General features: G+C 53.0%; 1 protein-coding gene across 1 annotated transcript in view; it reads left to right on the top strand.

Moving 5' to 3' along the window:
• The window catches only part of mmp23bb (matrix metallopeptidase 23bb), a 25,003-nt gene that overhangs the window by 1,559 nt on the left and 10,944 nt on the right, over positions 1 to 12,500 (top strand). The window contains exon 2 of the mRNA XM_079272647.1: positions 1,181 to 1,287. Within this exon, the coding sequence (XP_079128773.1) occupies positions 1,181 to 1,287 (107 nt within the window). The remainder of the gene's footprint in view (positions 1 to 1,180; positions 1,288 to 12,500) is intronic.

The raw sequence follows: 12,500 nt of genomic DNA, 5'->3' as shown, positions 1-12,500 counted from the left end.
GTTGTTAACGGCGAAGACTGCATCGCCATGGCAACGGCGTTCGACGAAACATCAAAAGCTTCATGATCTGGCATTATGAACTTCTTGTATTTGTGTGGAACAAATTTGATATTGATTTGATTTACCTACTAAGAGAAACAAGCCAAAGTATAAAGACTTTAACTTCCTGTTACCAGTAGGTGGCGCTATGACTATGATTCAAAATTGGCCTGCAGATGTCTTCAGGCCTGGAGTCTAATCAAGCATGTGAAATCTGGGAAAGATCTGATGATGTGGAGTCGAGATCCATCAGTTTATTCGTTCATGGCGAAGGATCGAAATTCGCCGAGCCGCCACGTCGCCGTCCTTCAGTAACTTCTTACAATCTTCACAATGAAGCATTATCAAGGTCTTAAGGCTTGTTTGACAACATTTGAGAGGGATCTGATTAATCTGTGAGGAGCAGGATGTCAAAGTATGCAGCGTACAACTTCCGGTTTCCACTAGGTGGCGCTATCACTATGATTCTAAATTATCATATCGATGTGTTCCGGGTCAGGATGTTATGACATATGAGAGATTTGGAGCAGATTCGACAATGTACGGCCGAGTTACAACAACTTCCTGTTTCGTGGCGAATGGTGTTTTTTTGACGCCACGCCACGGCCACATAGTTCGATAACTTTTTGATCTTTGAGTAACTTTTCACTGCCAAGGTCTCAAGAGCAGACTAGCCGAATCTGAAGTCAATCAGGTTAAATCTCTGGGAGGAGTTCGTTAAAGTATGACGCCTTGAAACGGTCAAAAAACGTTATAAAAGTAAAAATGGCCGACTTCCTGTTTGGTTTAGAGAAAACTTCCAAAAGGATTTTTTGTGCGTCTCATCACGTTCCACATATATTTCATACCGCAGCTGGACACCCCAATCAGACTGCAATTTTCGCAAATTCTGGCTTGCGTGCCAAATTTCACAAATTTCACAAAATTCCCAAGATCCCAAGCACCTCCTTTTTGCGACGAAACACTAAAAATAATAATAAGAAGAAGAATAATAAACATTAGAAATACAATAGGTCCTCCGCTCCGACTACGTCGGTGCTCGGGCCCTAATAACAGTTTGAACACAGCAGCATCTCGTGGACGTCAGAGGAAGGCTGCTGATTGGTAAAATAACTGATTGATTGATTGTTGTGTTTTTCAGATGTCTTCCTGCAGCAGAGTGACGGAGACCTTCAGAGGAACCAGAACCAGACGTTACGCCATCAACCCTCTGGGACACAAGTGGACTCACCACAACATCACCTACAGGTGGAGATCAGTACAGCACTCACTAGACAATTTCTCAAGAAATGTTGACAGTGTGGCTTCTACTGCCCGAAGAAATCTCAATATATACACACGGCAATGTTACCGGTAGCGTCATTCAGGTTCAATTGAGATAGCGCTACTCTCTTTTCTGCATTTTAGATTCATACTGAGACAGAGAGAGAGACAGAGAGAGAGAGGGAGAGAGACACAGAGAGAGAGAGAGAGACAGAGAGAGAGAGAGAGAGAGAGACAGGGAGAGAGAGAGAGACAGGAGGAGAGAGAGAGAGACAGAGAGACAGGAGGAGAGAGAGAGAGACAGAGAGAGAGACATGGAGAGAGAGACAGGGAGAGAGAGAGAGACAGAGAGAGAGAGAGAGAGAGAGAGAGAGAGAGACAGGGAGAGAGAGAGACAGGAGGAGAGAGAGAGAGACAGGAGGAGAGAGAGAGACAGAGAGAGAGAGAGAGACAGGAGGAGAGAGAGAGACAGAGACAGAGAGAGAGAGATAGGGAGAGAGAGAGAGAGACAGGAGGAGAGAGAGAGAGACAGAGAGAGAGAGATAGGGAGAGAGAGAGAGAGAGAGAGAGACAGGGAGAGAGAGAGACAGGAGGAGAGAGAGAGACAGAGACAGAGAGAGAGAGATAGGGAGAGAGAGAGAGAGAGAGAGACAGGAGGAGAGAGAGAGAGACAGAGAGAGAGAGATAGGGAGAGATAGGGAGAGAGAGCGAGAGACAGGGAGAGAGAGAAAGGGACAGAAAAAATCAAGACCTTCCTGCAAAGAACGAAGGGCAGGAAGGGAGAGCAGGTGGGAGAATTTTTTCCAGATCTAAGTCTGTTTCACACCTCGGCCAGGCATCATATGAGCCGGAGGGAGGAGTCGGCCTCACGGACAAAGAGGGTGGAGGTTGAGGAAGCTTGTGCCCAAAGTCAGAAGGGCAATGAACAAAGAGGATGGCGAAAGCTCCAATGTGTGTTCTAATTAATTTATTGGTTTTTATTTCTGTTTTAAATTTCTTACTCACAATGAGCACTTTTAGAGTTGGGAGTTTGAATGTTAATGGAGCCAGGGATGTGAGGAAGAGAACATCTATCTATGAATTTAGTAAAATGAAGCATATAGATGTTCTCTTCCTACAGGACACTCACAGCGACAGCACCAATGAGGCCGACTGGAGGAGGGAGTGGGAAGGGGAAGTCCTCCTGAGTCACAACACCAACCTCAGTGCAGGAGTGGGCTTCCTCTTCTCCAGGTCTTTTACCCCGAATTCACTGGAGGTCAAACACGTCATCGAGGGGAGGTTGTTTTTAGTTAAAGCACGGTTCGACCTTTTTACAGTGGTTTTTATCAATGTGTATGCTCCTGCTTTGTACGTGTTGTGGAAGTCCCTCAAACATCGGAATGCCAAATGCCGTCATGTCTGGTTGATAACATTGTTCAGAGGAGCTCCGTGGATTGTATCGAGCTGTATTCACTGTCTAGCAAGCCACCGGTCGCTGTTTACTACAGCTGTAGGAACACAAAATAAACTGATTTGGCTGTGATTCAACGGCAATAAACCGACAAAAAGGGACTCCGAAATAACTACGTAATGATGCCGATTTGTAGGTTACTGGTCTTCTCAATGGAGCTCTGATGGATCGGTGCTAGGCTATGCTAACATCGTAGCAGCTCCACCAGCACTCAATAACGTCACGTAGACGTAAACACGGCAGCGTCTATTCATTGTTTGTACCGTATGGTTTACACACACACATGCATACACATAGTTTGGTCCGGTCTCTGTTGATATGAGGTATCGTAGAGCTCTGGGTGAACACAGACGGCTACAGGATTTATTTCCTGATTCAACAACGGCAGGAAGCCACTGATGACAGGGGGAGCAACTCAACGCTGATAGGCTATCGCGCCACAGCGTCACGCGATTATGTCGCTGAAGTTGAAAAATTTCAACTCGCGCGTTGGCGATTTTGCGGCGTCCAACGCGTCCACCGCACTGCAATTACGCGTCCAACGCGCTGCGCCATCGCAAAATCGCGGCGCGCCAGTCTCATCTCGTCTGTGCAGAGACTTTGTATGTAATCTCGACGCGCGTCAAAAAATCAACGCGACCGGTGTGAACGCAGCATTAGGCAGTGGTGGGACCGTGGTACGGTTGAGATTAGGCTCCTTTGCCAGCAGCACACTTTCAACGTCACCCGAGACATTACCCGATCTATGAAGGACCTGGAGACTGATATAGTGGACCTACAAAGTTTAAGCGAGTCCACAGGAGATCGAGGACATATTGAAGTCCTCAAAGGAAAAAAGATGGCTCTGGCCGACCTGTTGGACGTTAAAGTTCAGGGTGCACTGGTCAGGTCCCGATTCCAGAGCATCACGGAGATGGATACTCCCTCTGGCTTCTTCTTCGGCCTGGAGAGGAATAGTGGGCAGGGGAGGGTGGTCCACTCACTGTTGGCAGACACGGGACAGCCGGTTGTGGAACCAAGCCAGATTCGGAGGCGAGCGGTGGGCTTTTACTCCTCCCTGTATACAAGTGAGTACAGGGAGGAGGAACCCCTCATAGAGGAGTTCTGTGGGGGGCTACCTCAGGTCTCTGAGGGGACAATCAGGGAGCTTGACAGGCCAATAAGCTTGCCGGAGCTCAGTGCCGCCTTGCAGGGGATGCAGGGGCGGCGTGCTCCCGGCATCGATGGCCTCTCCGTAGAGTTTTTTAAAGCGTACTGGGATGTGTTTGCCACGACATACTGGACGTTTTTAATGAGAGTCTGGCCTCTGGTTCCATGCCGATGTCCTGCCGGAGAGCAGTAATAACACTGCTGCCGAAAAAGGGGAACCTGCAGGACATCGGAAACTGGCGTCCTGTGTCTCTACTGTGTGTGGATTACAAGCTCCTGTCCAAGCTCTTTGCCTCCAGGCTGAGGGAAGCTATGGAGCAGGTCATCTATCGGGACCAGACCTACTGTGTGCCCGGCAGGTCCATGGTAGACAATGTCTACCTCATTCGGGACGTTTTGGAGGTCTCCAGCTCTTTGGGTATCGACACTGGTCTGATTTCTCTAGATCAGGAAAAGGCTTTTGACCGCGTTGAACACAACTTCCTCTGGACAGTTACAGGGACGTTTGGGTTCAGCGCTGGCTTCATAGCTAAGATCAAGGTGTTGTACAATGAGGTTGAGAGTGTGCTGAAGATAAACGGCAGTCTGTGTGCTCCTTTTAGAGTGGGTAGAGGGTCCGGCAGGGTTGTGCTCTGTCCGGGATGCTCTATGCACTCTCCCTGGAGCCCCTCCTCATCAAGATACGCGCTAGCTTGCAGGGGCTGGTTTTACCTGGTTTTAGTAAGAACATGATTTTATCTGCGTATGCTGATGATGTTGTTGTTTTTATTACGGACCAGAGGGATGCAGACCTTTTAACGAACATTGTGGGGTTTGTAGCAGGGCATCGGCAGCGAGGGTGAACTGGAGGAAAAGCGAGGCCCTCGCTGTCGGTGAATGGCGTGGCGGCCTCCCAGTTCTCCCCCAGAGCCTTGTGTGGAGGAAGGACGGGTTTAAATACCTGGGGATACATGTTGGGCAAGAGAACATCGTCCAGAAGAACTGGGAGGGCGTCACAGAGAAGATTGAGGGGAAACTTTCCAGGTGGAAGTGGCTTCTCCCTCAGATGTCTTTTAAAGGTCGGGTACTGGTGTTAAATAATCTCATAGCATCCCAACTGTGGCACCGACTAACCTGCCTAGACCCTCCCTCAGGTTTTTTAGCCGACATACAGAGGAAAATGGTGGATTTGTTTTGGGAGGGTCTACACTGGGTGCCACAGGGGGTGCTGTTTTTAGCCAGAGAGGAGGGGGGACAGGGCCTCGTCCACCTAGCCAGCCGGACGGCCACGTTTAGACTCCAGTTTTTACAGAAATACCTCACAAGTCCGGAAGGTTTAGTGTGGCGAGATGTGGCCAGCTGCATCCTCAGGCGTGCAAATAACCTGGGGCTGGATACCGCTCTGTTTTTAATTGATTCTAGTGTTTTAAAGTTGAGTGGGTTGCCTCCGTTTTATCAGGGTGTTTTTAAGTCTTGGGCCCTTTTTACTCGGAAGAGGTGCCCACAGTCTAACTCTCTGTACTGGTTGCTGAGAGAACCTTTGATTCACAGGGCCAAGCTGGACATCAGCAGCAGCGTCACCCCTGGCCTGACGGGGGCGCTGCTGAGGTCACGAGCCCTGTGCCTGCAGCAGCTGCTGGATGCAGCGGGGCCGACGCTGAGCGACGCCCCGGCCCTGGGCTCTCTACTGGGTCTGCGGTCTGTCCGGGTGGCGAGGAGGCTCCTGGAGCTGTGGAGGCAGAGGCTGAACTGGAAGGAGAGGAGCCTCCTCATGGACTACAGCCGAGGAGTTGAGCCGGACCCTGCAGACCCGTTCCCTGATATCTCCCTGAGCCCGGGGCTAGGGGAACTCACCGGCCCCCTGCTCGCTACGACGTGCCCGGAGACTCTGACATTACACAAGGCAGACAAGAGGACGCTGTATTTTAATTGTGTCAAGAGCACAAACAGGTCTGGACTGTGCAGCCGGCGCCCCACTGTGTGGTCAGGCAGACTGGGACAAGGCGGGCCTGGCCCACAGTGGAGGATTTTATACAAGCCTCCCCTGAAGAAACGGACTGCCGACCTCCAGTGGAGGATTTTACACGGTGCTGTCGCCTCCAACGCTTTTATTTCGGTTCTTAATCCCACTGTTTTGAGCTGTTGCCCCTTCTGCGGTCTCCGGGAGACTATCTACCATGTGTTTACTGAGTGTAGGAGGCTCGCGAGCTTCTTCTCTCTTTTAGCATCGGTTTTTAGTCTTTTTAACATGGTTTTTACTGAAAGGGTTTTGTCATGGGAGCTGCCTATAAGAAAGCAGAAAAGGAAAAGTGGCAGCTACTGAACGATCTTTCGGGGGAAGCCAAAATGGCCATTTATTTGAGTAGAAAGGCCAGAGTGGAGACCGGGGGGGGCAGGAGGCCGGGGCAGTCTGGCTGTGTAACATCAGGGCCAGACTCTGGCTAGAGTTCAGGTTTTACACACACATTGGAGATTTAGACGCTTTTTAAAAAATATAGTTTGTTCCATTGTAAAAGATAAGTTGGTGTTTGCGCAGCTGTTTACTTGATGGGTTATGTGTGGGTGTGTAAACGGAGCAATCAGTGATTTTAGTGCATTAGCGCTTTAACTGTAAAAATTGATAAATGTGAATAAAGTGCTTTTGAAAAATCTAAAAAAATCTCTCTCTCTCTCTCTCCCTGTCTCTCTGTCTCTCTCTCTCTGTCTCTCTCTCTCTGTCTCTCTCTCTCTCTCTCCCTGTCTCTCTGTCTCTCTGTCTCTATGTCTCTCTGTCTCTCTCTCTCTCTCTCTCTCTCCCTGTCTCTCTGTCTCTCTCTCTCTGTCTCTCTCTCTCTGTCTCTCTCTCTCTCTCTCTCTCTCTCTCTCTCTCTCTCTGTCTCTCTGTCTCTATGTCTCTCTGTCTCTCTCTCCCCCTGTCTCTCTCGCTCTCTCTCTCTCCCTGTCTCTCTGTCTCTCTCTCTCTGTCTCTCTCTCTCTCTCTCTCTCTCTCTCTCTCTCTCTCTCTCTCTGTCTCTCTGTCTCTATGTCTCTCTGTCTCTCTCTCCCCCTGTCTCTCTCGCTCTCTCTCTCTCTCTGTCTCCCTGTCTGTCTCTCTCCCTGTCTCTGTCTCTCTGCCTCTCTCTGTCTCTCTCTCTCTGTCTCGCTGTCTCTCTCCCCCTGTCTCTCTCTCTCTCTCCCTGTCTCTCTGTCTCTCTGTCTCTCTCTCCCTGTCTCTCTCTCTCTCTCCCTGTCTCTCTGTCTCTCTCTCTGTCTCTCTCTCCCTGTCTCTCTCTCTCTCTCTCTCTCTCTCCCTGTCTCTCTGTCTGTCTCTCTCCCTCTCTCCCTGTCTCTCTCTCCCCCTGACTCTCTCTCCACCTGTCTCTCTCTCCTCCTGTCTCTCTGTCTCCCTGTCTCTCTCTCCCTGTCTCTCTCTCCCCCTGTCTCTCTCTCCACCTGTTTCTCTCTCCTCTCTCTCTGTCTCCCTGTCTCTCTCTCTCTCTCTCTCTCTCTCCCCCTGTCTCTCTCTCCCCATCTCTCTCTCCCCCTGTCTCTCTCTCCACCTGTCTCTCTCTCCACCTGTCTCTCTCTCCTCCTGTCTCCCTGTCTCTCTCCCTGTCTCTCTCTCCACCTGTCTCTCTCTCCACCTGTCTCTCTCTCCTCCTCTCTCTCTGTCTCCCTGTCTCTCTCTCTCCTCCTGTCTCCCTGTCTCTCTCCCTGTCTCTCTCTCCACCTGTCTCTCTCTCCACCTGTCTCTCTCTCCTCCTGTCTCTCTCTCCTCCTCTCTCTCTGTCTCCCTGTCTCTCTCTCTCCCCCTGTCTCTCTCTCCCTGTCTCTCTCTCCACCTGTCTCTCTCTCCTCCTGTCTCTCTGTCTCCCTGTCTCTCTCCTCCTGTCTCTCTCCACCTGTCTCTCTCTCCTCCTGTCTCTCTGTCTCCCTGTCTCTCTCCACCTGTCTCTCTCTCTCTCTCTCTCTCTCTGAGTGGCAGGACGAGCTGCAGGAGCGGAGTTTTGAGAGCGATAATTAACGTGTTTTTCGACATTTCTCTTCGTTGGGTAATGTTGGGTATGATGGTGTAGTGGGGTGTGCAGGGTTCACGGGTTTTTTTTTTTCGTACTTTTATCAGTTTTTTGGGTCTTTTTTTGAGCGGAGTGCAGCCGGGCAGCAGGTGCTGTCGGCGTGCTAACCGCTAGCATGCGCCTGACGGAGCTAACCAGAGAACACGGCGTGAAGATTCCGCCGCTGTTCGGGTATTCCGTGGAGGAGCTCAGTCTGGCAGTGGGTGAGATTGTCGGGCACAGCCACGTGAAGTCCGCAGCGCGGATGAACAGCGCTGTGGTCATTTTTCTGGACAGTATCGAACTTGCGGAAGTGGTGTTGATAAACGGGATCTCCATCGGGGAGCACTTCCTGCCCACGTATGCTCTCGCCTCACCTGAGGTGCAAGTCACTGTGTCCAACGTGCCGCCATTCATAAAGAGCGAGGCCATCGTCAAAGAGCTGTCCAAACATGGGAAGGTGGTGTCTACGGTTCGGAGGGTGTCCTCTGGGTTTCAGTCTCCGCTGTTGCAGCACGTGGTGTCTCACAGGAGACATGTCTTCATGATCCCCAGCAACAGGAGCAGAGTGGTCAACCTCAGCTTCAAGATCACTGTGGACGACTTTGACTACGTCATCTTTGCAAAGACGAACGATTTTAAATGTTACAGCTGTGGGAGAGTCGGACATATGAGCAGAGTTTGTCCTGGGGAACAAGGCTCAAACAACGACCAGAACCGGAGAGGTACTGAGGACAGAGGGGACAAGCAGGACGGACAAGAGGGAACAAGTGGAGCACAGGCGGCGAGGGAGGAGGAGACGGGTGGGGCTCAGGTAGTGAGAGTGGAGGAGGCAGGTGGGGCTCAGGAGGTGAGGGGGGAGGTGACGGGTGGGGCTCAGGCGGGGAGGGTGGAGGTGACGGGTGGGGCTCAGGAGGGGAGGGTGGAGAAGACGGGTGGGGCTCAGGAGGGGAGGGTGGAGGTGACGGGTGGGGCTCAGGAGGTGAGAGTGGAGGTGACAGGTGGGGCTCAGGAGGTGAGGGGGGAGGTGACGGGTGGGGCTCAGGAGGGGAGGGTGGAGGTGATGGGTGGGGCTCAGGAGGTGAGAGTGGAGGTGACAGGTGGGGCTCAGGAGGTGAGGGGGGAGGTGACGGGTGGGGCTCAGGAGGGGAGGGTGGAGGTGACGGGTGGGGCTCAGGAGGGGAGGGTGGAGAAGACGGGTGGGGCTCAGGAGGGGAGGGTGGAGGTGACGGGTGGGGCTCAGGAGGTGAGGGGGGAGGAGACGGGTGGGGCTCAGGAGGGGAGAGTGGAGGTGAAGGGTGGGGCTCAGGAGGTGAGAGTGGAGGTGACAGGTGGGGTACAGCAGGTGAGGGAGAGTACTGGAGGACAGGTGGAGGCAGGTGGGGAGGTGGCCATGGAAGCAGACGAGGAGCAGCTCAAGGCCCCTCAGCTGAAGAGGAAACAGGGAAGAGACAGAGGAAGCTCACAGGCGAAGAAAGTGGCAACTACAGACAGTGGAGGAGCAGTCGAGTGTGAGTCCAGGCCGGAAGAGGACCCTGAGTCGGGTTGGGAGGACTCTGAGCCCAGTCAGGAGGAGAACTCTGCTGTAAACAGTGAGCCCTCTACACACGGTGCTGGCAGCTCTCGGGGCTCTGGAGGCTACAGCGTGGAGGAGATCAAGGAGTTTCTGAGGAGGAGTAAGAACGTGAGAAAAGTCAGAGTGGAGGACTACCTCTCGGACAAGGAGCAGCTCTCCAGCTCTGCCAGATCTCACATGAGGAGCAAGGACAGAGGAGGTCTCACGAAGCAGGAAGGATACAGACTCAAGAAAATAGTTCACAAAGTGAACAAGGAACTGGACAAACAGGGCGCTAAGTGAGAGTCGGATCTCAGCCTGCAGACGATTAAAGACACGTTTATGTTTGATGGACCGTATTTGTTGAACAGTTTTTACAGAACTCTGTAAATGGAACTTAACACAAACAAATAAAGATATATTAAACCTCTGTCTCCCTGTCTCTCTCTCCTCCTGTCTCTCTCTCTCCACCTGTCTCTCTCTCCACCTGTCTCTCTCTCCCTGTCTCTCTCTCCACCTGTCTCTCTCTCCTCCTGTCTCCCTGTCTCTCTCTCCACCTGTCTCTCTCTCTCTCTCTCTGAGTGGCAGGACGTGTGCGGAGCTGCAGGAGCGGAGTTTTGAGAGCGATAATTAACGTGTTTTTCGACATTTCTCTTCGTTGGGTAATGTTGGGTATGATGGTGTAGTGGGGTGTGCAGGGTTCACGGGTTTTTTTTTTTCGTACTTTTATCAGTTTTTTGGGTCTTTTTTTGAGCGGAGTGCAGCCGGGCAGCAGGTGCTGTCGGCGTGCTAACCGCTAGCATGCGCCTGACGGAGCTAACCAGAGAACACGGCGTGAAGATTCCGCCGCTGTTCGGGTATTCCGTGGAGGAGCTCAGTCTGGCAGTGGGTGAGATTGTCGGGCACAGCCACGTGAAGTCCGCAGCGCGGATGAACAGCGCTGTGGTCATTTTTCTGGACAGTATCGAACTTGCGGAAGTGGTGTTGATAAACGGGATCTCCATCGGGGAGCACTTCCTGCCCACGTATGCTCTCGCCTCACCTGAGGTGCAAGTCACTGTGTCCAACGTGCCGCCATTCATAAAGAGCGAGGCCATCGTCAAAGAGCTGTCCAAACATGGGAAGGTGGTGTCTACGGTTAGGAGGGTGTCCTCTGGATTTCAGTCTCCGCTGTTGCAGCACGTGGTGTCTCACAGGAGACATGTCTTCATGATCCCCAGCGACAGGAGCAGAGTGGTCAACCTCAGCTTCAAGATCACAGTGGACGACTTTGACTACGTCATCTTTGCAAAGACGAACGATTTTAAATGTTACAGCTGTGGGAGAGTCGGACATATGAGCAGAGTTTGTCCTGGGGAACAAGGCTCAAACAACGACCAGAACCGGAGAGGTACTGAGGACAGAGGGGACAAGCAGGACGGACAAGAGGGAACAAGTGGAGCACAGGCGGCGAGGGAGGAGGAGACGGGTGGGGCTCAGGTAGTGAGAGTGGAGGAGGCAGGTGGGGCTCAGGAGGTGAGGGGGGAGGTGACGGGTGGGGCTCAGGCGGGGAGGGTGGAGGTGACGGGTGGGGCTCAGGAGGGGAGGGTGGAGAAGACGGGTGGGGCTCAGGAGGGGAGGGTGGAGGTGACGGGTGGGGCTCAGGAGGTGAGAGTGGAGGTGACAGGTGGGGCTCAGGAGGTGAGGGGGGAGGTGACGGGTGGGGCTCAGGAGGTTAGGGTGGAGAAGACGGGTGGGGCTCAGGAGGTGAGGGGGGAGATGACGGGTGGGGTTCAGGAGGGGAGGGTGGAGGTGACGGGTGGGGCTCAGGAGGGGAGGGTGGAGGTGACGGGTGGGGCTCAGGAGGTGAGGGTGGAGAAGACGGGTGGGGTTCAGGAGGGGAGGGTGGAGGTGACGGGTGGGGCTCAGGAGGTGAGGGTGGAGGTGACGGGTGGGGCTCAGGAGGTGAGGGGGGAGATGACGGGTGGGGTTCAGGAGGGGAGGGTGGAGGTGACGGGTGGGGCTCAGGAGGTGAGGGGGGAGGAGACGGGTGGGGCTCAGGAGGGGAGAGTGGAGGTGAAGGGTGGGGCTCAGGAGGTGAGAGTGGAGGTGACAGGTGGGGTACAGCAGGTGAGGGAGAGTGCTGGAGGACAGGTGGAGGCAGGTAGGGAGGTGGCCATGGAAGCAGACGAGGAGCAGCTCAAGGCCCCTCAGCTGAAGAGGAAACAGAGAGGAGACAGAGGAAGCTCACAGGCCAAGAAAGTGGCAACTACAGCCAGTGGAGGAGCAGCCGAGTGTGAGTCCAGGCCGGAAGAGGACCCTGAGTCGGGTTGGGAGGACTCTGAGCCCAGTCAGGAGGAGAACTCTGCTGTAAACAGTGAGCCCTCTACACACGGTGCTGGCAGCTCTCGGGGCTCTGGAGGCTACAGCGTGGAGGAGATACAGGAGTTTCTGAGGAGGAGTAAGAACGTGAGAAAAGTCAGAGTGGAGGACTACCTCTCTGACAAGGAGCAGCTCTCCAGCTCTGCCAGGTCTCACATGAGGTGCAAGGACAGAGGAGGTCTCACGAAGCAGGAAGGATACAGACTCAAGAAAATAGTTCACAAAGTGAACAAAGAACTGGACAAAGTGGGCGCTAAGTGAGAGTCAGATCTCAGCCTGCAGACAATTAAAGACACGTTCATGTTTGATGGACCGTATTTGTTGAACAGTTTTTACAGAACTCTGTAAATGGAACTTAACACAAACAAATAAAGATATATTAAACCTGTCTCTCTCTCCTCCTGTCTCCCTGTCTCTCTCTCCACCTGTCTCTCTCTCCTCCTGTCTCTCTGTCTCCCTGTCTCTCTCTCCTCCTGTCTCTCTCTGTCTCCCTGTCTCTCCTCCTGTCTCTCTCCACCTGTCGCTCTCTCCTCCTGTCTCTCTGTCTCCCTGTCTCTCTCTCCTCCTGTCTCTCTCCACCTGTCTCTCTCTCCTCCTGTCTCTCTGTCTCCCTGTCTCTCTCTCCACCTGTCTCTCTCTCCTCCTGTCTCTCTCTCCTCCTGTCTCT

The sequence above is a fragment of the Melanostigma gelatinosum genome, assembly GCF_949748355.1.
Source record: "Melanostigma gelatinosum genome assembly, chromosome: 7".
Taxonomy (NCBI): Eukaryota; Metazoa; Chordata; class Actinopteri; order Perciformes; family Zoarcidae; genus Melanostigma; species Melanostigma gelatinosum.
This window is presented reverse-complemented; position numbering and strand designations above follow the sequence as displayed.